We start from the raw sequence: 25442 nt of genomic DNA, 5'->3' as shown, positions 1-25442 counted from the left end.
TGGACTAGTCCCTACCTTGTATGCGGGGAGGCCCGCATCCTCCCAGACCCCTCCCAGGGAGAAGCTACCCCCCAGGAGGAAGGTCACCGTGTCCTTCAGCTGCTCCGAGGACTCCTCCAGCGAGGGCAGGCTACCCGTGTACATGCTGAACTCACACTCCCCAAACTGGGGACAGCCCGTCCTGGGGACACAAAGGAAAGCTCGTAGGTCCCCAGACTCTGAAAATGAATTTTTTAAAATTTATCAGATGGAAGCTTTAAAAAAAAAAATTGTGGCAATGTGTGTGTGTGTGTGTGTGTGTGTGTGTGTGTGTATCATGAAATTCACCATTTTAACCATTTTTTACAATTCTGTAGCATTAATTACATTCACAAAATTGTGCAATTATCATCACCATTCATTTCCAAAACTGTTTCATCATCCCAGACAGAAACTCTGTGCTTAAACAAAACTCTCCATTGCGCCACCCTCCCTGGCTCCTGGTAACCTCAGTTCTACTTCCTGTCTATGAATTTGCCTCTTCCTGGAACCTCATGGAAGTGGACTCACACAATACTGGATAATACATTTTTAAAAAGAGCTGGGCAAAGAGAAGAGGACGTCCGGGTCTGAAATTTCAGGTACCAGCATCAAGGCGGGGAGCACAGGGTTAAGCAGAGGGCCTTGTTAGTATCTTTCAAATCTTGCCAGATTGGAAACTATTAAATCAGCGTGAAGATAACGTTGCTCCTGTCTCCACTGTATTATATTTCCTGGAACCTGGACCAGAAATCAGCCAAACCAGCAAGAAAAAAACAATGGTGCCCTCTCTGCCATGGAGGCAGGACCCACAGACCAAAGGGATGAGGAAGCTCTCAGTGCCAGGAGTGGAAAGACCTTCTCTTTCTCAGAAAAAACTCTGCAGGGTTGAAAGTCTTTGGTTACAAGCCTATTCTTCATTCACTCCAAAACCATTTTGCTGAGTCATCCCACCTTGCCCGACACAGGTCAGATGGCGACTACAGGGACGGACAGGACACTGGCCAGCCTTTCAGAAGCTTGAAATCCTACATCGGCAGTTGAGACACCATTGAAATCAGATGCTTGCAATATAGAGCAGTGAGTGCCAACTGCCTAGATAGAGGAATGACTCAGAGAAGGGAGAAATCCATTCTCTCCCACAAATGGATGGGGTTCTGAAGGATGAATAGGAGTTCACCAGTTGGAGGAGAAAGAAAGCACATCCTAGGCAAAGGAAGCAGCGTGTAAACAGCATGGAGGCATTGAGACCCGAGGAGCCCCTGAGATGGCAGTGTGGGAGGGGCGAGTCAAGGAGCTGACGTTGGGCTTATGTGGGGGCTCTAACGGACCCTCTGACTCCTGGAATCCACAAATGATAACAGAAGAATGCTCCTGGGGCTTCTCTATGGGGAGAGTGTTAGGTGTGACTGGAGTGTCTGGGTAGGGTAAGCATTGGGCCAGGGCGTGGTCACTACTGGCCTGATACTGGGTAAAGGACGAGAAGGCGCCGAAGAACTTTAAATGAGGAAGTCACGTGATCAGATGTGGACAAAGTCACTCCAGTGGGAGAGAAGCAGATGGGAATGAGGGGTGCGGGGGCAGAAGGGGAGGGAGTAAGTGGCACCAGGAGAACAGTTAAGATGTCCTAGGAGTTTAGGGAGAGGGATGTGAGCCTGAGCCAGGAGGCCTGGAGAAACGGCTCCCCGGAGCACTACCGTGGAAGCAGAGTCAGTGGGGCCGTTTATTCCAGAGGCTGTATTTTAAAAGGCTGGGAGAGGACTTTCCTGGTGGCTCCGAGGTAAAGAATCTGACTGCCAATGCAGGAGACAGGGGTTCCATCCCTGGTCTGGGAAGATCCTACGCACCACGGAGCACTAAGCCCCTGTATCACAACTGTTCAGCCTGTGCCCTAGAGCCCAGGAGCCACACACCCTGGAGCCAGTGCTCCACAAACAAGAAAAGCCACTGCGATGAGAAGCCCTCGTCGTGCTCCACAACTGGAGGAAATGCCCCCGCAGCACAGCCAAAAATAAACAAACTTAGCTATTTTGTTAAAAAAAGGCTGGGAGAGCATTCATGACAATATCAACAATGTTTATCTCTGGGTGCTGACAATGGGCTTAGTCTCTCAGTCCTGGCAACACCAATAAAGCCTTGCCTGAATTTCTTGACCTGGCAGAGGACAGGGGTCGGAGTGGGAACATGGGGAGGGCAGCTCCTTCCTTCACAAGTCATGAGTGAGGCTCCGTGCCGGGCACCACGCGGTCCCCAAGGCAGGACAGAGCGATCCCTCGTGACAGACGCACCTGGCTGCAGCATCTGGCCACTCTCAAGCTTTAACCCCAAAACTCAGGTGTTTTACCTGGTGCCTGGAACAGTGGCCAGGGTGGGCGATGTCCATTTGTCTCGCTCACTTTGGCCCAGCAGCGGCAGAGGGCCGCTGTTGGCCTGGCACGCGTGCCAAGTCATGTCTGACTCTTTGCGATCCCATGGACTGTAGCCGGCCAGGCTCCTGTGTCTATGGGATTCTCCAGGCAAGAATACTGAAGTGGGTTGCCATGCTCTCCTCCAGGGAACCTTCCCAACCCAGGGATCAAACCCGCATCTCTTATGTCTCCTGCATTGGCAGGTGGGTTCTTTACCACTAGTACCACCTGGAAAGCCTAGCAGAACTTTTCAGAGGCCAGAGCAAGGGGCCTGGGCGGGACCACCAAACTGGGAGGCTAGAGCCCTGGGTTTGCTGAGAAAAGGGAAGAATGCGGTCTATTCCTTCTTGTAGAGCCTTTATAATTCAACTTTTTATTGAAGCATAACACACAGAAAAATGCACCTACGTGTACAGCTTAATGAACTTTCATGAGATGAACAGACCTGTGGAATCAGCATCCTGGTCAAAACACAGAGTGTTACCAGCATCCCAGGATTCTGCCCCCCATGCCCCTTCGTCAGCCCCCTGCACACCCCTCATAAGGGTGACCACTACCCTGACTTCTAACACCACAGATCACGTTTGCCTGTTCTTCATATGTGTTCTTCCTGTGAATCATACAGTATGTGTCTTTTGAGGCTATCTTCTTTGCTCACCAATACTGGGTTCATTCTTGCTGATGTGTGGTACACTCCTTGTTGTTCAGTTGCTCAGTCATGTCCAACTCTTTGTGACCCCACGGACTGCAGCACACCAGGCTTCCCTGTCCTTCACTGTCTCCTGGAGTTTGCTCAAACTCATGTCCGTGGAGTCAGTGATGTCATCCAACCATCTCATCCTCTGTCGTCCCCTTCTCTTGTTACCTTCAATCTTTCCCATCATGACGGTCTTTTCTAATGAGTCAGCTCTTTGCCTTAGGTGGCCAAAGTATTGAAGCTTCAGCTTCAGCATCAGCATCAGTTCTTCCAGTGAATATTCAGGGTTGATTTTCTTTAGGTACACTCATTACCATACTGCTTTTATCCCAAACTATTGCTGATGGACATTGGAATCCTTCCCAGCATAGGGCTGTTACCAGTGGTGCCACCAAGAACACTTTAGTACATTCGTTTTGGGCACACACGTGCCCAGTGCTGTTTGGCACACAGCTACGATTGTAGGAAATACACTTGCTCAGCTTTAGTGAAAGTGAAGTCACTCAGTCATGTCCAACTCTTTGCGACCCTGTGGACTGTAGCATACCAGGCTTCTCTGTCCAAGGGATTTTCCAGGCAAGAGTACTGGAGTGGATTGCCATTTCCTCTTCCAGGGGATCTTCCTGACCCAGGGATCAAACCCAGGTCTCCTGCATTGCAGGCAGATACTTTACCATCTGAGCCAACACTGCTAAGCAGGTTCCAAAGTGGTTGTGATATTGACCAGTGTTCTTGGCCTTCCCCAGTCAACAGAAATTAATAAGAGGCCAGGCCAAGACACTCAGGCAAGGCTTCTGTGGTTGCAGGAGGGAGCAAAACCAAGTAACAGGTCCCTTGGCTCACTCCCTGAGGCTGGGTGAGCTGGTTCCTTATATGGGGTGAGAGTAGGGGTGTGTTCAGGAGTTAGGCAGGACAGTGGCTTCAGTGTTTTGCCCACCTCTTTATGGTGTTGAGTGCAAGGGGCATGTGCAGTACCCTGCTTTTGCTCCCGACACAATTTTTGCTCCCAGCTCTTTAGAAGTGGGAGTTGGGTGTTTTGGTCTTTTTTGTATTTTTTTGCCCAGAGTTTACCCCAGTTGCACATGCACGCAGCTGTTTTTAGTCCCATGTAGTTTCTTTGCGCATTGTTGCTTGAGGAGATGTTTGTCCAGGTGCAAGCAGTCCAGCACTACAGCACAGGGGCCCAGGCCCCACTCTGTCTGTTTCACGGATTGACATACCCAACAGGGGCGTGTGAGCTCTTGGTTGCTCCATATCCTCTTCAACACTTGGTATTGCCTGCCTTTTTCATTCCAGCCTTTCCAGTGGCATCGAATGGGGATTTTAATTTGCATTGCCCCGATAAGTAATGCAAATGAGTGCCTTTTTGTATGTTTTATTGCCCCTTTGGGTACCCTTTTTGGGAAAGAGATGGTTCACATTTTTTGTATGAGCAGGTTCCTAACTGAGCAGGCTCAAGGAATCCTTGACTCCCTCCAAAGAGATAGTTTTAGAGGAAGATCACCCTGCCATGCCTACCACTTGCAGGTCACATTCTCCTCTGGGGGCAACCAGCCCGTCTCTGGAATGGGAAGTCCTTTGGTTCTAGAGGCAAACAAACCAGGTTTGAATCCCAGTTCTGCCTCTGACCAGTGCTATGACCCCGGGCTTGCTTTTGCCATGGATTAGATGATAGAAATCATACATACCTCAAAGAGAACTCTGTGAGTCCTTTCCTATATGTGAATTACCCAACACATGGGTGCTCAGGAAGTAGGGGTTGGAGTTACATTCATCCAGTGAATCTTGTGAGGACATTTAAACTTATTGTACAAGGATTTCCCTGGGGATTCAGTGGTTCCAATAAAGGGGGTGCAGGTTTGATCCCCACTCAGGGAACTAAGATCCCACACGCCACAGGACATGGCCAACAAGATAAAATATTATGGTAAAGAAGAAATATTTAATGATATTAAAAGATGTTTGGGATGTATCATTAAAGGAACATTACTAGGTAAGAAAACAGTATTCTCAGCATAGTCTCCTTTTTAAAGAAGATAAGAGAAAGAACTGGAAGGATATGCATTTTACTGCCATATAGTTGTTCACAATAGTCTCTTAACCTTTGTATTTCTGTATTGTCTGTTGTAACCTCTCCTTTTTCATTTCTAATTTTGTTGATTTGATTCTTCTTTTTTTCTTGATGAGTCTGGCTAAAGGTTTGTCAATTTTGCTTATCTTCTCAAAGAACCAGCACTTAGTTTATTTATCTTACTATTGTTTCTTTCATTTCTTTTTCATCTATTTCGGCTCAGATCTTTATGATTTCTTTCCTTCTACTAATTTTTTTTTGTTGTTGTTGTTCTTCTTCTTTTTCCAGCTGTTTTAGGTGTAAAGTTAGGTTGTTTATTGAATGCTTTTCTTGTTTCTTGAGATAGGACTGTACTGCTATAAACTTCCCTCTTAGAACCGCCTTTGCTGCATCCCATAGGTTTTGAGTTGTCGTGTTTTCATTGTCATTTGCTTCTAGAAACTTTTTCATTTCCCTTTTGATTTCTTCAGTGACCTGTCGGTTACTTAGAAACATATTGCTTAATCTCCATGTGCTTCTGTTTCTCACACTTTCTTTCTTCCCTTGTAATTGATATCTAGTCTCAAAGCATTGCGGTTGGAGAAGATGCTTGATATGATTCCAATTTTCTTAAATTTACTGAGGTTTGATTTGTGACCCAAGATGTGATTTATCCTGGAGAATGTTCCATGTGCACTTGAGAAGAAGGTGTATTTTTCTGCATTTGGATGGAATGTCCTGAAGATATCAATGAGATCTGTCTTGTCTAATGTATCATTTAAGACATTCCTTATTAATTTTCTGTTTTGATGATCTGTCCATTGATGTGAGTGGGGCGTTAAAGTCTCCTTCTATTATTGTGTTACTGTCCATTTCTCCTTTTATGTCTGTTAGTGTTTGTCTTATGTATTGAGGTGCTCCTATGTTGGGTGCATAGATATTTACAGTTGTTATGTCTTCCTCTTGGATTGATCCCTTGATCATTATGTAGTGTCCTTCCTGATCTCTTGTCATCTTCTCTATTTTAAGGTCTATTTTGTCTGATATGAGGATTGCTACTCCAGCTTTCTTTTGCTTCCCATTTGAATGGAATATATTTTTCCATCCTCTCACTTTCAGTCTATTTGTGTCTTTAGGTCTGAAGTGCGTTTCTTGTAGACAGTATATATATGGGTCTTGTTTTTGTATCCATTCAGCTAGTCTGTGTCTTTTGGTTGGAGCATTTAATCCATTTACATTTAAAGTAATTATTGATATCCTCCTGGCCACCTCTGTCTACTTCCTCCCTCTCCTTTTCCCCATATAACTCCGTAAATACCTCTGAGCGGTCCAGACTATAGAGTGCACATAAGGAAGTGACTACTGGCTAGCTTGCTCTCTCCTCTTTTGATCTCACCGCATCTCATTCCAGTTACCTCTAACTACCCCCTCCATCTTCTCTTCTTGTAACTCAGTGAACCTCTCTGAGTGTTCCTCAATGTGGAGAAACTTTTCATCTTTAACCTAGATGTTTTATCATCAGTGCTGTATAGATGGAGAAATCTAGAGGCTACTGTAAAAATAAAACTGAAAACCAGAAGCAGGAGGCTTAAATCCAAAGCCTGAAAACATTAGAGAACTCTTGAATTCAGGGAACATTAAGCAATAGGAGCTCATCAAATGCCTTCATACCTACACCGAAACCAAGCTACACCCAAGGGCCAACAAGTTCCAAAACAAGACATACCACGCAAATTCTCCAGCAACACAGGAACACTCCCCTGAGCTTCAATATACAGGCAGCTCAAAATTATTCCAAAACCTTTGATGTCTCATAACCCATTACTGGTCACTCCACTGCACTCCAGAGAGAAGAAACCCAGCTCCACCCACCAGAACTCCAACACAAGCCTCCCTAACCAGGAAACCTTGACAAGCCACTGATAGAACCCCACCCACAGTGAGGAAGCTCCATAATAAAGAGAACTCCACAAATTACCAGAATATAAAAAGGCCACCCCAAACGCAGCAATATAACCAAGATGAAGAGACAGAGGAATACTCAGCAGGTAAAGGAACAGGAGAGTTGCCCACCAAACCAAACAAAAGAGGAAGAAGTAGGGAATCTACCTGAGAAGGAATTCCGAATATTGATAGTGAAAATGATCCAAAATCTTGAAATCAAAATGGAATCACAGATAAATAGCCTAGAGACAAGGATTGAGAAGATGCAAGAAAGGTTTAACAAGGACCTAGAAGAAATAAAAAAGAGTCAAAATATAATGAATAATGCAATAAATGAGATCAGAAACACTCTGGAGGCAACAAATAGTAGAATAACGGAGGCAGAAGATAGGATTAGTGAAATAGAAGATAGAATGGTAGAAATAAATGAATCAGAGAGGAAACAAGAAAAACGAATTTAAAAAAATGAGGACAATCTCAGAGACCTCCAGGACAATATGAAACGCTCCAACATTCGAATTATAGGAGTCCCAGAAGAAGAAGACAGAAAGGTCATGAGAAAATCCTTGAGGAGATAATAGTTGAAAACTTCCCTAAAATGGGAAAGGAAATAATCACCCAAGTCCAAGAAACACAGAGAGTTCCAAATAGGATAAACCTAAGGCGAAACACCCCAAGACACATATTAATCAAATTAACAAATATCAAACACAAAGAACAAATATTAAAAGCAGCAAGGGAAAAACAACAAATAACACTCAAGGGGATTCCCATAAGGATAACAGCTGATCTTTCAATAGAAACTCTTCAGGCCAGGAGGGAATGGCAAGACATACTTAAAGTGATGAAAGACAATAACCTACAGCCCAGATTACTGTACCCAGCAAGGATCTCATTCAAATATGAAGGAGAAATCAAAAGCTTTACAGACAAGCAAAAGCTGAGAGAATTCAGCACCACCAAACCAGCTCTCCAACAAATTCTAAAGGATATTTTCTAGACAGGAAACACAAAAAGGGTGTATAAACCTGAACCCAAAACAATAAAGTAAATGGTAATGGGATCATACTTATCAATAATTACCTTAAATGTAAATGGGTTGAACGCCCCAACCAAAAGGCAAAGACTGGCCGAATGGATACAAAAACAAGACCCCTCTATATGCTGCTTACAAGAGACCCACCTCAAAACAAGGGACACATACAGACTGAAAGTGAAGGGCTGGGAAAAGATATACCACGCAAATAGAGACCAAAAGAAAGCAGGAGTGGCAATATTCATATCCGATAAAATAGACTTTAAAACAAAGGCTGTGAAAAGAGACAAAGAAGGCCACTACATAATGATCAAAGGATCAATCCAAGAAGAAGATATAACAATTATAAATATATATGCACCCAATAGAGGAGCACTGCAATATGTAAGACAAATGCTAACAAGTATGAAAGGGGAAATCAACAATAACACAATAATAGTGGGAGACTTTAATACCCCACTCACACCTATGGACAGATCAACTAAACAGAAAATTAACAAAGAAATGCAAACTTTAAATGATACATTAGATCAGTTAGACCTCATTGATATCTATAGGACATTTCACCCCAAAACAATGAATTTCACCTTTTTCTCAAGTGCTCATGGAACCTTCTCCAGGATAGATCACATCCTGGGCCATAAATCTAAACTTGATAAATTCAAAAAAATCGAAATCATTCCAAGCATCTTTTCTGACCATAATGCATTAAGATTAGATCTCAATTACAGGAGAAAAACTATTAAAAATTCCAACATATGGAGGTTGAACAACACACTTCTGAATAACCAACAAATCACAGAAGAAATCAAAAAGAAATCAAAATATGCATAGAAACTAATGAAAATGAAAACACAACAACCCAAAACCTGTGGGACACTATAAAAGCAGTGCTAAGAGGAAAGTTCATAGCAATACAGGCATACCTCAAGAAACAAGAAAAAAGTCAAATAAATAACCTAACTCTACACCTAAAGCAACTAGAAAAGGAAGAATTGGAGAACCCCAGAGTTAGTAGAAGGGAAGAAATCTTAAAAATTAGGGCAGAAATAAATGCAAAAGAAACAAAAGAGACCATAGCAAAAATTAACAAAGCCAAAAGCTGGTTCTTTGAAAGGATAAATAAAATTGACAAACCATTAGCCAGACTCATCAAGAAGCAAAGAGAGAAAAATCAAATCAATAAAATTAGAAATGAAAATGGAGAGATCACAACAGACAACACAGAAATACAAAGGATCATAAGAGACTACTATCAGCAGTTGTATGCCAATAAAATGGACAACGTGGAAGAAATGGACAAATTCTTAGAAAAGTACAATTTTCCAAAACTGAACCAGGAAGAAATAGAAAATCTTAATAGACCCATCACAAGTGCGGAAATTGAAACTGTAATCAGAAATCTTCCAGCAAACAAAAGCCCAGGTCCAGACGGCTTCACAGCTGAATTCTACCAAAAATTTCGAGAAGAGCTAACACCTATCCTACTCAAACTCTTCCAGAAAATTGCAGAGGAAGGTAAACTTCCAAACTCATTCTATGAAGCCACCATCACCCTAATACCAAAATCTGACAAAGATGTCACAAAAAAAGAAAACTACAGGCCAATATCACTGATGAACATAGATGCAAAAATCCTCAACAAAATTCTAGCAATCAGAATCCAACAACACATTAAAAAGATCATACACCATGACCAAGTGGGCTTTATCCCAGGGATGCAAGGATTCTTCAATATCCGCAAATCAATCAATGTAATTTATCACATTAACAAATTGAAAAATAAAAACCATATGATTATCTCAATAGATGCAGAGAAGGCCTTTGACAAAATTCAACACCCATTTATGATAAAAACTCTCCAGAAAGCAGGAATAGAAGGAACATACCTCAACATAATAAAAGCTATCTATGACAAACCCACAGCAAACATTATCCTCAATGGTGAAAAATTGAAAGCATTTCCCCTAAAGTCAGGAACAAGACAAGGATGCCCACTTTCGCTGCTACTATTCAACATAGTTCTGGAAGTTTTGGCCACAGCAATCAGAGCAGAAAAAGAAATAAAAGGAATCCAAATTGGAAAAGAAGAAGTAAAACTTTCACTGTTTGCAGATGACATGATCCTCTACATAGAAAACCCTAAAGACTCCACCAGAAAATTACTAGAGCTCATCAATGAATATAGTAAAGTTGCAGGATATAAAATCAACACACAGAAATCCCTTGCATTCCTATACACTAATAATTTGAAAGTAGAAAAAGAAATTAAGGAAACAATTCCATTCACCATTGCAATGAAAAGAATAAAATACTTAGGAATATATCTACCTAAAGAAACTAAAGACCTATATATAGAAAACTATAAAACACTGATGAAAGAAATCAAAGAGGACACTAATAGATGGAGAAATATACCATGTTCATGGATAGGAAGAATCAATATAGTGAAAATGAGTATACTACCCAAAGCAATTTACAAATTCAATGCAATCCCTATCAAGCTACCAGCCATATTTTTCACAGAACTAGAACAAATAATTTCAAGATTTGTATGGAAATACAAAAAACCTCGAACTGCCAAAGCAATCTTGAGAAAGAAGAATGGAACTGGAGGAATCAATTTGCCTGACTTCAGGCTCTACTACAAAGCCACAGTCATCAAAACAGTATGGTACTGGCACAAAGACAGACATATAGATCACTGGAACAAAATAGAAAGCCCAGAGATAAATCCACACACATATGGACACCTTATCTTTGACAAAGGAGGCAAGAATATACAATGGAGTAAAGACAATCTCTTTAACAAGTGGTGCTGGGAAAACTGGTCAACGACTTGTAAAAGAATGAAACTAGATCACTTTCTAACACCGCACACAAAAATAAACTCAAAATGGATTAAAGATCTAAATGTAAGACCAGAAACTATAAAACTCCTAGAGGAGAACATAGGCAAAACACTCTCTGGCATAAATCACAGCAGGATCCTCTATGATCCACCTCCCAGAATTCTGGAAATAAAAGCAAAAATAAACAAATGGGATCTAATTAAAATTAAAAGCTTCTGCACAACAAAGGAAAATATAAGCAAGGTGAAAAGACAGCCTTCTGAATGGGAGAAAATAATAGCAAATGAAGCAACTGACAAACAACTAATCTCAAAAATATACAAGCAACTTATGCAGCTCAATTCCAGAAAAATAAATGACCCAATCAAAAAATGGGCCAAAGAACTAAATAGACGTTTCTCCAAAGAAGACATACGGATGGCTAACAAACACATGAAAAGATGCTCAACATCACTCATTATTAGAGAAATGCAAATCAAAACCACAATGAGGTACCACTTCACACCAGTCAGAATGGCTGCGATCCAAAAATCTGCAAGCAATAAATGCTGGAGAGGGTGTGGAGAAAAGGGAACCCTCCTACACTGTTGGTGGGAATGCAAACTAGTACAACCACTATGGAGAACAGTGTGGAGATTCCTTAAAAAATTGCAAATAGAACTACCTTATGACCCAGCAATCCCACTGCTGGGCATACACACCGAGGAAACCAGAATTGAAAGAGACACATGTACCCCAATGTTCATCGCAGCACTGTTTATAATAGCCAGGACATGGAAACAACCTAGATGTCCATCAGCAGATGAATGGATAAGAAAGCTGTGGTACATATACACAATGGAGTATTACTCAGCCGTTAAAAAGAATTCATTTGAATCAGTTCTGATGAGATGGATGAAACTGGAGCCGATTATACAGAGTGAAGTAAGCCAGAAAGAAAAACACCAATACAGTATACTAACACATATATATGGAATTTAGAAAGATGGCAATGACGACCCTGTATGCAAGACAGGAAAAAAGACACAGCTGTGTATAATGGACTTTTGGACTCAGAGGGAGAGGGAGAGGGTGGGATGATTTGGGAGAATGGCATTCTAACATGTATACTATCATGTAAGAATCGAATCGCCAGTCTATGTCTGGCACAGGATACAGCATGCTTGGGGCTGGTGCATGGGGATGACCCAGAGAGATGTTATGGGGAGGGAGGTGGGAGGGGGGTTCATGTTTGGGAACGCATGTAAGAATTAAAGATTTTAAAATTAAAAAAAAATTAAAAATATATATATATAAATAAAAAAATAAATCATGAGATCAATAAAAAAAAGTAATTATTGATATATATGTTCCTATTGCCATTTTCTTAATTGTTTGGGGTTGATTTTATAGATCTTTCTTCTTCTCTTACATTTCTTGACTATATAAGTCCATTTAACATTTGTTGTAAAGCTGGTTTGGTGGTACTGAATTCCCTTAACTTTTACATGTCTGAAAAGCTTTTTATTTCTCCATCAATTTTGCATGAGATCCTTGCTGGGTACAGTAATCTTGGTTGTCAATGTTTCCCTTTCAGTACTTTAAATATATCCTACCATTCCCTCCTGGCCAGAGTTTCTACTGAAAAATCAGCTGTTAAACTGGAAATAAAATGGATAAGCTGGAAAGATAGACAGATTCTTAGAAAAGTTCAATCTTCCAAGAGTGAACCAGGAAGAAATAGAAATTATGAATAAACCAATTAAAAGTACTGAATTTAAGCGGTGATCAAAAATCTCCCAAAAGACAAAAGCCCAGGACCAGATGCCTTCACAGGAGAAATCTATCAAACATTTAGAGAAGAGCTATTGTCTATCCTTCTAAAACTCTTTCAGACAATTGCAGAGGAAGGAACACTTCCAAACTCATTCTACGAGGCCACCATCACCCCGATAACAAAACCAGACAAAGACAACACAAAAAAAGAAAACTAAGGCCAATATCACTGATGAAATAGATGCAAAAATCCTCAACTAAATTTTAGCAAACAGAATTTAGCAACACGTCAAAAAGCTCATACACCATAATTAAGTTGGGTTTATTCCAGGGATGCAAGAATTCTTCAGTATAGACAAATCAATCAATGTGAAACACCATATTAACAAATTGAAAGATAAAAACCATATGATAATCTCAACACATGCAGAAAAAGCCTTTGACAAAATTCAACACCCATTTATGATTAAAAAGTGGGCATAGAAGGAACCTACCTCAACATAGTAAAGGCCATATATGATAAACCTAAAGTAAACATTTTTCTCAATGGTGAAAAAACTGAAAGCATTCCCCCTAAGATCAGGAACAAGACAAGTGTGTCCACTTTCACCACTATTATTCAACATAGTTCTGGAAGTCCTAGCTATAGCAACCAGAGAAGAAAAAGAAATAAAAGGAATCCAGATTAGAAAAGAAGAAGCAAAGCTCTCACTGTTTGCAGATGACATACTGTACATAGAAAACCCTAAAGATAGTGTCAGAAAATCACTAGAGCTAGTCAGTGAATTTAGCAAAGTTGCAGGACACAAAATCAATACACAGAAATCACTTGCATTTCTATATACTTACAATGAAAAATCAGAAAAAGAAATTAAGGAATCAATCCCATTCACCATTGCAACAAAAAGAATTAAATATCTAGGAATAAACTTACCTAAGGAGACAAAAGAACTGTACACAGAAAATTATAAGATACTAATGAAAGAAATCAAAGATGACATAAACATATGGGAAGATACTCCATGCCCATGGGTAGGAAGAATCAATATTGTGAAAATGACTATACTACCAAACACAATCTACAGATTCAATGTGATCCCTATCAAATTATCAGACATTTTTCACAGAACTAAAACAAAAAACTTCACAATTCATATGGAAACACAAAAGACTCAAAGCAGCCAAAGCAGTCTTGAGAAAGAAGAATGGAGCTGGAGGAATCAACCTTCCTGACTTCAGATTATACTACAAAGCTATAGTCATCAAGACAGTATGGTACTGGCACAAAAACAGAAATATAGACCAATGGAACAAGATAGAAAGCCCAGAAATAAACCCATGCACCTATGGGTACCTTATTTTTGACAAAGGAGGCAAGAATATACAATGGGGCAAAGACAGACTCTTCAATAATGGTGCTGGGAAAACTGGACAGCTACATGTAAAAGAATGAAATTAGAACACTTCCTAACATCATACACAAAGATAAACTCAAAATGGATTAAAGACCTAAATGTAAGACCAGAAACTATAAACTCTGAGAGGAAAACATAGGCAGAACACGCGATGATATAAATCAAAGCAAGATCCTCTATGGCCCACCTCCTAGAGTAATGGAAATACAAACAAAAGTAAACAAGTGGGACCTAATTAAGCTTAAAAGCTTTTGCAAAGCAAAGGAAACTATAAGCAAGGTGAAAAGACAACCCTCAGAATGGGAGAAAATAATAGCAAATGAAACTGACAAAGGACTAATTTCCAAAATATACAAGCAGCTCATACAACTCAATACCAGAAAAACAAATAATCCAATCAAAATGTGGGGAAAAGAACTAAACAGATATTTCTCCAAAGAAGACATACAGATGGCTAACAAACACATGAAAAGATGCTCAACATCACTCATTATTAGTGAAATGCAAATCAAAACTACAATGAGATTATCACCTCACACCGGTCAGAATGGCCATCATCAAAAAGTCTACAAACAATAAATGCTGGAGAGGGTGTGGAGAAAAGGGACCCTCTTGCACTGTTGGTGGGAATGGAAATTAGTACAGCCACTATGGAAGATGGTATGGAGATTCCTTAAAAACTAGGAATAAAACCACCATATGACCCAGCAATCCCACTCCTAGGCATATACCCTGAGGAAACCAAAATTGAAAAAGACACATGTATCCATTGTTCATTGCAGCACTATTTACAATAGTTAGAACATGGAAGCAACCTAGATGTCCATCAACAGATGAATAGATAAAGAAGTACAAATACACAATAGAATATTACTCAGCTATAAAAAGGAATGCATTTGAATCAGTCCTAATGAGGTAGATGAATCTAGAACCTATTATACAGACTGAAGTAAGTCAGAAAGAGAAAGATAAATATTGTATTCTAATGCATATATACAGCCACTCCAGTACTCTTGCCTGGAAAATCCCATGGATGGAGGAGCCTGGTAGGCTGCAGTCCATGGGGTCACTAAGAGTCGAGCTCGACTGAGCGACTTCACTTTCACTTTTCACTTTCATGCATTGGAGAAGCAAAAGGCAACCCACTCCAGTCTTCTTGCCTGGAGAATTCCAGGGACAGAGGAGCCTAGTGGGCTGCCGTCTATGGGGTCACACAAAGTCAGACATGACTGAAGCAACTTAGCAGCAGCAGCAGCAACGCATATATATGGAATCTAGGAGAATGGCACTAATCTACAGGGCAGCAGTGGAGAAACAGACATAGAGAACAGACTTATGGACATGGGGAGAGGGGAAGAGAGGGTGAAATGTATGGAGAGAGTAACACTTACACTTACATTACCATATGTAAAATACATAGCCAATGGGAATTTGCTTATGGCTCAGGAAATCAAACAGGGGCTCTGTATCAACCTAGGGTGGGATGGTGTGGGATATGGGAGGGACATTCAAAAGGGAGGGGATATATGTATACCTATGGCTGATTCACGTTGAGGTTTGACAGAAAACAACAAAATTCTATAAAGCAATTATCTTTCAATGAAAAATAAATTAATTTTTAAAAAAGAACCAGAAGGAAGCATATTTTCATGTTCATCATGGTTATCTCTACTGACAAGATTATGGGTGATTTTAATTTTCTTTTTTATGGTTTCCTTAATATGCTAAAAATTATATAATAAATAGATATCAGTCTGTAACTGGAGGAAAAACAAACAAGAAAAGTTATGTTTCAAAAAAAAAAAAAGGCAATTTCCTTTAAAAAGAAGATCATCGCAAAGAAAAACATAATTGTACTCTTTTGGAGAAATAATCTTGGTGACAAATCTCCTAAATGCCAGATTTGCTCTATCAACATGTGGACATTTCTTTTTTGTAGTAATATTTATCAGTTAATATTTTTCTGAATGCTTATTATATGCCAGATTCTCTGTGCTCAGAAATTTATGTGTGGAATCATCTGTACTTTATACAAGAGGCGAGTAGAATGAGGCTCAGAGAGATGGAGTGACTTTCCCAGGGTTACACAGCTGGTATGTGGCACAGTCAAGAGTCAAGCCTCAGACAGGTGACCCCTGAGGTCCTCTCAGGTCACCACTGGGCTGCAGGAATGGCCCTCCCCCTCAACCAGGATGGGTCCATCACTACCTCCGGCACCTTCCTCCTCGGGAATAGAGCAATGAAGCAGATGCAGTCCTCTGCAGGGGAAGTCTATCCCTGGTCCCCACTCAAACTGCCTGGAATTCATTATTTTAAAGCCTATAGTGCCTGCCAATGCTACAGACTTTCCCAAGGAGGACAAACTGGACACCCCCTGCTGCCGAAAGCCCAAGGAAGCTGGGCATGGCTCGAGCAAGCCCAGCGTGTTTCAAAAATAATTCAGAGTTAGTGGAAGGGAATTCAGCCAGCCTGGAGGCCTCCCAGCCCCTAGCCACCCCTCTCTTACCTCTGAGGCCTGTTTCCAGAGCAAACTGGATGACTACTATAAATCATGAGGTATTATGCACACCAAGCTTCTCTGTTTCCTTTTTAATTAAGTGCACTTCTGAAGGCTTTTTGTTTTGGTATTGTTCACCTCTACCACCTGTCACAGAAAATCTCCACATCATCCTCATCAGTAACAGGACATGGAATAGAGGCCTCCGTGGTGCCCTTTTGGAAGAGGCTGTGGACACATAAGGCAGGGGTACTTTACGGTACTTATGAAATGAGTCCTCTGAGTCCTTTTACCCAAAGAGCAATGTTTTCCCTTTTTTTTTTTTAAACTTAATAATGAGAGAGAGAGAGAGAGAAAAGGAAGATGCAAAAGCCTTTTAACGGTCCTAATTTGATTTAAAGCCCTGGAAGACAGCTCTCCAAGCTGGAGAGCTCCAGCTGGCCCACAGAAACAGCCACTTTCCTCGTGGAGAATCTACCATCAGTTCAGTTCAATTCAGTCGCTCAGTCATGTCCGACTCTTTGTGACGCCATGAACTGCAGCACGCCAAGCCTCCCTGTCCATCACCAACTCCCAGAGTTTACCCAAACTCATGTCCATCAAGTTGGTGATGCCATCCAGCCATCTCATCCTCTGTCGTCCCCTTCTCCTCCTGCCCCCAGTCCCTCCCAGCATCAGAGTCTTTTCCAATGAGTCAACTCTTCGCATGAGGTGGCAAAAGTATTGGAGTTTCAGCTTTAGCATCAGTCCTTCTAAAGAATACCCAGGACTGATCTCCCTTAGAATGGACTGGTTGGATCTCCTTGCAGCCCAAGGGACTCTCAAGAGTCTTCTCCAACACCACAGTTCAAAGGCATCAGTTCTTCAGCACTCAGCTTTCTTCACAGCCCAACTCTCACATCCATACATGACCACTGGAAAAACCACAGCCTTGACTAGATGGACCTTTGTTGGCAAAGTAATGTCTTTGCTTTTTAATATGCTGTCTAGGTTGGTCATAACTTTTCTTCCAAGGAGTAAGCGTCTTTTAATTTCATGCAGATGGCTGCAACCACCATCTGCAGTGATTTTGAAGCCCCAGAAATAAAGTTTGACACTGTTTCCACTGTTTCCCCTCTATTTCCCATAAAGTGATGGGACCAGATGCCATGTTAGTTTTCTGAATGTTGAGCTTTAAGCCAACTTTTTCACTCTCCTCTTTCATCAAGAGGCCTTTTAGTTCCTCTTCACTTTCTGCCATAAGGGTGGTGTCATCTGCATATCTGAGGTTACTGGTGGCAGCTAATGTGGGTCCAGCACCTCACCTATGTCAGCTCCTTGGGCAAGATTCTGTAGTTGCTTTCTAACAGGTGAGGCTTAAAGAGATCACACAGTCTGCCCCCAGAGATGGCCAGCAAGGAGCCACACTGTTCCTTTGGTCCCTCTCCCCCAGGTTCTAGTGAGTGGAGGTCGATCTGGTAAAGCTGGTGCTTGTTGATCCATCATGTAAATGAAGGGCTGTGGTCCACTGTTATGTGCTGACTATAAAGCATGCTTCCCAGTATTCACAACTGAGAGTCCCCTCCACCTTGACACTGGCCTGGGCCACATGACTTGCTTTACTAACAGGACATTAGGAAGTATGAAGCAAGCAGAGGCTGGATATGTGCATTAGGGCTTGTTCTCCTAGAATATCTCCCACGGAGGCCTGAGCTACTCTGTAAAGAATTCTGGCCTCCACTGATGGAGAGGCTTCCTAGAGAGAGAAACGTGAGGCTGGTCCCAGTGGTTCCAGCCATGTCAGTGGACACTCCAGACATGTGAGGAAGATACTAGCTTGGTGGGCTAGCCCAGGAGACACCACGTGGAGTGGAAGAACCACCCTGCTGAGCCTGGCCTCAGTGTAGATTATGAGAATTATGGTTTAAGCCACCAAGTTTGGGGGTGCTTTGATGGGCAACAATAGATAATTGTTGGCCCACAAATGGCAACAGAGGACAGATATGTCCAAAAACAATGAAAATTGTCCTGCTTTAGTGCTCTAGTCTATGTTGCTGGTGATTCCACCATAACCAGAAATGTCTTTGTTATTGTGAAGTTTTGCTGGGATTTAGGTTGGCGACAACATGGATACCTGTTTTCTCTTTCAGGACCTTTTGGAGCCTTGGGTGTCATTCCTGGGAGATAGTGTAGGGATGGGTGCCACCCAGAAAAGACCAGCCCACGCAGGGAAACCTGGTCTCAATCAAAACTAAACTAAAATGTAGCATAATCTGGGGAAACTTCTCCCAGGAGGGAAAGCCTTTTCATCATCAGAGGTCATTGGGGATTCTCCCTGTGGATCTGTGGGTACCAAGCAGAGCTGGGTCGTACTAGACTTCACACCTGAGTCTGGTCCAAGGCAGCAGCTCCTTCTAGAAAATTAAGCAATGACCAAGGAGAATCTCCTTCTGCTCTGACTTTCTGTCTCCCAGTTAGAAGCTGGGAGTCTTGAGAGTTTCTGGGAATGGACATGGCTGGTATTTTCAGGGAATTTTTTTTTAACACCGAGCACCACTCAACCCTACTCATGCTGGACATGTTTCTGGTGTTTGGTTTCTTTTGTAGAATCAAACTCCTTAAGGCAGAGGGAAGGCAGACTTCGGTGGAATGTGAAGAACATTATGCCATCCCTGAGTGGGCCACAGAGGACCTGAGGAATGGACAGAGAGGAATAGATGAGAACTCACAGCTCCCCGCAAGGGGCAGATTCAGCATCAGGACCGCCTCCCAACCCGCCCAGGACTGCTCCTGGCACTGCTCTGGGATGGGCTACTGTTTGGAACAAGTTTCCCCCCTACCCTATCCCCTCATGTCTCCGTTTCTAGAGAGAAATTCCTGACATTTCAAGAGCTCTGCTTTTGCCCTTGCCCTGCCCTGGAATGTCCTCCCTGCCTCTCTCCTGAAGGCCTTTCCATTCCTCAGAACTGGTTCAGAATCTTCTGCCCCCACAAAGCATCCAACAGGCTCACACTGGCTGGTGCTGGGCTGCCTTGCCACCAAAGCATTTTTTGAGCCACTGATCTTGGTCTGCAGGTACAGTTGGCCGGATGTTCTACCTGAATCTGAATCTCATTTCTCTCCCCTGGGGAGACCCCAGAGTGCCTAGAGGGCAAGACTACATTTTAGAACTCTTCCATGGGCCCTTATCACAGCTTCAGCACACAGCACACACCAAATATACTTACGAGGAAATGAAGAAATGAGTCAATGCCACATGCAATCGCAAAGGAATTAACAGGCTGGATTTCCTGCCTACATATTACTTCTGTTATTTAGATTTGGGTCCTAGAAAGTAGAGATTTTATGTTTTCTTCTTTATATCCTCCTCTCACCATGACTATAGACACAGTGTCTTACACAGATTTTTGGTGAATGAATACATGCTGTAAATTTAAAGATAGTCTCAAAGCTCCAGGAAATTATGCTCCAAAAGTAATTCTATAAATTGACTTCTTGTACTCTGGGAAGAGGTGTCAATGTGTTAGCAAAATTTAGGGCCAGATAGCCACACTGTGTTGGCTGCCAAGGTGCAGCCCATGTCTTTCTCATATAATTATACCATATGCCTAGCATAGTGTCTGGCACAAAAGTGAGAGTTGATAGGTGTTTGTTGAATGACTGATTGACTGCAGAATGGATGAAAGTGGGATTCAAGAGCAGTGTTCATAGTGAAGGTTCATAATGAAGCTGTACAACCTTGATTTCCCACAATTCTTTTTATCTACAGAGAAGAGCCCAGTGGAATTCCAAATCACCAATTTGTTGTTTTCATCTCTAACCTCCCAGAGAGAAGATCATGGCCATTTTCATGAAGAATTCAAGATTTTATAAAATCTCTAACAAACGAAATATTAAAAATATTGGAAGGTGTTGTTGGCCAAAGGTGGAAGTTTCTAATATGGTATCTAGGTTGTTCATAACTTTCCTTCCAAGGAGTAAGCATCTTTTAATTTCATGGCTGAAATCACCATCTGCAGTGATTTTGGAGCCCAGAAATAAAGTCTGTCACTGTTTCCATTGTTTCCCTATCTATTTGCTATGGGGCCAGATGCCAAGATCCTAGTTTTCTGAATGCTGAGTTTTAAGCCAACTTTTTCACTCTCCTCTTTCACTGCCTTGGAAGGTGGTGTTGTTCAGTTGCTCAGTCATGTCTGACTCTTCAAGACCCCATGGACCGCAGCACGCCAGGCTCCCGTCCTTCACTATCTCTCAGAGTTTGCTCAAACTCGTGTTCATTGAATTGATGATGCCATCCAACCATCTCATTCTGTTGTCCCCTTCTCCTCTTCCTTCAGTCTTTCCCAGCATCAGGGTCTTTCCCAATGAGTTAGCTCTTCGCATCAGGTGGTCAAAATATTGGAGCTTCAGGGTCAGCACTGGTCCTTCCAAAGAATTTTCAGGGCGGGTTTCCTTTAGGATTGACTGATTTGATCTCGTTGCTGTCCAAGGGACTCTCAAGAGTTTTCTCCAACACCACAGTTCAGAAGCATCAATTCTTCGGCACTCAGCCTTCTTCACAGTCCAACTCTCACATCCATATATGATTACTGGAAAAACCATAGCTTTGACTTTACGGACCTTTGTCAGCAAAGTGATGTAGAGATGTATTTAAAACTTACAGCAGGTGTTTTAATAGCTGCAGAAACAACATGCTCTGAGGGCATAGAGGAGAGAACAGTAGGCCCCCATGGGCTGGGGTAGGGGTACTGGGAGGGTCAGGTGAAGTTGGTTTCCATTACCTAGTTGAAGATACAGGGGCTTAAAGCAGCTTCTTTGGCAGGCCAAGCCTGTGTTTACCTGCTGGACTGAGAGAGCCCACCTGGGCCTGGTAGGCCTGGCAAACCTGACCTTTACCCAAACAGCCAAGGCACCAGATAAGGCCCTGATGTCTGTGGTTCCCTGAGGTCCCTGTGGTGGGGGGTACCACCTCAAGTCAGACACTCAGCAAAATGACTTCTTACAAGAGAGAACCATTCAATAATCATGTGGGAACAGTGGCTGGACCCCAGTGATAACTGACCTTACTTCACATATGGAGAGAATGGAGTTTACCCAAACCCAATGGAAGGAGACACCCCACAAGAATCTGTTAGCCGTCACCCCCCATCATTGTTCTATAAGGCAGCAGGTGCAAGCTTAATGTTGTTTTGCAAATAAATTGTAGCCAGGAGACCCAAATCTAAGGGTAGCTGCCTTTCCTTTATTTATTTATCATTTTAACATAAATTTCAGAGGATCTGGGTAATTCTTATAATAGCATTACTTTCCTAGCCTGGAGATGGTTGAGTGTAGTTAGAAATCCTGCCCTGTACAATGCATGCTGGGAGAGCGCCAGGCACTTGAATGTCACAGGCCAAGCATGCTAAGACGGAAAGAAGGCCAAGAACCACACCCTACAGGTTCATTCCTTTGAAGGCAGGGGCCAAACAGAGCATGAAGTACGTGCTCATTGACTCCTGCCAAAGAGATGCCCTCAATATACCATCCAGAGACTGTCCAGTCATAAAATAAATTATAGCAACTACAACCACATAGAGGAGACCACTGTGGGCCAGGCACTGTGCTAGGCCATTTATCCTCATTGGTTTATAACCATTGGCGCTGCTTCACGAAGAAGACAATCCCACTATAAACAAGGAAACTGGAGCTCAGAGAAATCAAAGAAGTTACTGAAAGTCACATAAAGAGGAAATTACAGAGCACAAATTCAAGACAAGTCTAAGTTCATGCTTACTTGATCGATATCTACTTATCTATATCTATGCATCTGTGTGTCCATCCCACCTCCCATCCACCCATTCATCCACCTATCCATCATCTATCCTGTGGTGTTAATAGGAATCACAACCTCAGAGTCTCAGGAACAGCAATGACCTTCTCCCTCTTCCCTCCAGGGTGACTCTGGGGCCAGAGTTCAAACATGTTTCTTTGTGGAACGATCCCTGAACTCAGGCTTCTCAGGACCTCCGGTGAACTCACTGCTCAGTGGCACAGGTGCTGTGTTGTCTAGCACGGTCTTTCCCTAGAAGTGAGGTAGGATGGGATCCAACAGTGAGCCTTGGTCAGACTCCAAGAAGCCACCTTTCTGTGGCTTTCTGTGAGATCTCTCTTTTTTCTTTAATGGATAACAAACCATCAAATCCACAAATATCATTCCCTAGCATGGAATATATGGAATCAGGGGGATGGACAATCAATTCCTAGCAGAATCTGACATACTCAAAGCCCCAATGTAAATATATCTCATCCATGCCTGTCACAGATGACTGAAATTCTACTGTTAGAAAGTCATTCCTCTGCTTTACCCAAGCAATCCAATTCTGCAAATATAACCTTCAGATGTGTTCAAAAAGTGGATGGGATAATAACAGCAAGTGGCAGCACTATTTGTAGTAAAAACAATTTAGAAACAACAGAGGACGATTAAATACATGGAGGACTGGTTAAAGAGAGGAATAATTAAATTTTGTTACGTCCATGCTATCCGTCCATACCATACATAGATAATATGTAAGTTAATAATTAAAAGAATGAGCCTACTCTATACACCTCAAATGAAACTATCTCCCAAAGGTGTAAAGTGAACAAGGCAAGATGAAGAAGTCAATGTTGAATAACACCCACACAATCGATCAATTCAAATGCACAGAGACCAGCTCTGGAAGGGTGGAGAAGTTTGGTATCAGTGGTGGCTGCAGGGAGGGAAATTGGGTTGATGGGGGCCTGAGCAGGAGTAGTCGCTGCCACACTGTTTTTTTGTGAATGGCACCCTCTAGAGTTGTGCCATGAGATGGTTCTGGTGGAAAAAAGACTCTGCAACCTTGACTAGCACAACACGTAAGTATTACCTAATAAAAAATGAAATTTAAATTTAAACTTGTGCTCGGAAGGTACTCAGGTCATAATGATAAAATAAGTTATTCCTTATACTTCTGAGGATTCACTTATTTTTTTCATTCATTCAGGAAATACTGATTTAGCCCCGACCATGTAGGGTATGTTGAGTACACAGAGGTGAGTAAGAGGGCACGTATGCCTGGGAGTGTGAATATCAGCAGCCATCACTCACTGAGCGCCTGCTGGGAGCCCAGGGTCCATGCAACAGGTATTGTGGTCCAGAGCACAGTTTCAGGGCTAACTAGATGCTAAGCCTGCCTCTCCACTTAAGAGAGGATCTATAACCCTCTGTGCCTATTTTCTCATCTATAAACAGGGACTAACAACAGTTTGTTCCTCACTGACTTGTTGTAAGGATGAAACTAGCTGACACTTGTGAGGTTCTTAGAACAATTCCTGGCTGGGCTCACCGTTCAAGTATCGTGTGTGTTTATTACTCCTCGCCCAGCCCAGCATGCTACAGATACAGCAGGAATGAGGCAGCCACAGCCCACACGCACAGAGGGTTTACCATCCCTGGAGGCAGACATTAAACACATCATTACCATTGTGTCTGTCTCCAAAGGAGAGACAGAAAAATAAATAGGTAACTATCACCGCTGAGCACTCCTGGGCCATAAGGACTGCAGGTAGAGGAGGAAAAATGGCTGAGCCTAAAGGAAGAGTCGGGGTTCGACTAGCAGAAGGGTGGGGAGGAAGGGTGTTCTAGACCAGGGCACAGTTGGAGCCAAGGCAGGGAAGCATGTGGAGGGAACTAGCTTCTGGTGCTGTTGGAGTGTATGATGCAAGGGAGGAGGTGCTGGGAGCAGGGGCTGGAAGGGTAAGCAGAGGCCAGCTTGTGAAGGAATTTGGATTTATCCCCAGAGCAATGGGAACTCACAAAGGTTTTCAGCAAGAGTGACTTGGTAAGACTTGCCTTTTATGAAGGTGGTTCTGACTGCAGATAGCAGATTGACTGCAGGGCGGGCAAAGTTGGAAGCATGCAGATGAGAGAGGGCACCAGGTCAGACAGATGAGCATCTAGAAAGTCTCCCTCCTAGAAAAGAACCTTGCAGGACAGAGGCTGCCTTAACCCCTTTGTGTGCCCTGCTGGACTGGCCCGTGCTCAGCGGAGGTTACTCCTGTGAAGTGGGGATGAGGGATCGTACACACACCAGGGAGAAGGCTTTCTGTTTCCCTTCAGTTCTGCCAGGACAGGCCTTTTGGTCTGTTTTATTCCTTGCTGTATCTCCAGTGCCAGCAACAGAGCCTGGCACATTGAAGGCACCCGATAAACGCTCACCATTGGGGAGGTGGGGATGGCCAGAGTAAATAGGATGTACAAGGGCAATCAGGAGGATGCATCCAGGGAGGCAGGAGACAAACCATATGGCTCAGCAGCCAAACAAGCAAGTACTTCAAGGAGCGATTTGTGGTCATGAAGTTCAAGGAGGATAAAACCTTCCCTGGCAGTCCAGTCACTAAGAATCTGCCTCCCAATGCAGGGAACAATAGTTCGATCCCTGGTCAGGGAACTAAGATCCCACAAGGCAACTAAGCCCGAACGTTGTAATTACTGAGCCTGCGCTCTAGAACCCATGCACCCCAACTAGAGAAGCCTCTTGCTAAAACTAAACAGGCCTGCTTGCCATAACAAAGTCCCAGCACAGCCAAATAGAAAAGAGGGAGGGTAAAGTCCAATAGGCGTCCATCAGGTTTTGTAACTGTACTACCGTGACAATGTTGTCACAGCTCTGTCAGCCAACAAGACAGGGAGCAACACATACATATGTGTACAGATCCTATTTCGGACCTGACCTTGAGGGGTACAAAAACAGTAGAAGACACAGCCCATTTCCTTGATGTTCACCAT

General features: G+C 42.6%; 1 protein-coding gene across 1 annotated transcript; it reads right to left on the bottom strand.

The window, feature by feature from the left end:
* Positions 1-276: 276 nt before the first annotated feature.
* Positions 277-25442, bottom strand: DGLUCY (D-glutamate cyclase). Its single transcript, XM_042234987.2, has 3 exons — positions 25388-25442; positions 19214-19290; positions 277-2723 (listed from the first exon to the last, which is right to left on the bottom strand). Exons 1-3 carry the CDS (start codon positions 25440-25442, stop codon positions 2664-2666), a joined length of 192 nt encoding a protein of 63 aa, XP_042090921.1. The 3' UTR covers positions 277-2663.

The sequence above is a fragment of the Ovis aries genome, chromosome 18, assembly GCF_016772045.2.
Source record: "Ovis aries strain OAR_USU_Benz2616 breed Rambouillet chromosome 18, ARS-UI_Ramb_v3.0, whole genome shotgun sequence".
NCBI lineage: Eukaryota > Metazoa > Chordata > Mammalia > Artiodactyla > Bovidae > Ovis > Ovis aries.
This window is presented reverse-complemented; position numbering and strand designations above follow the sequence as displayed.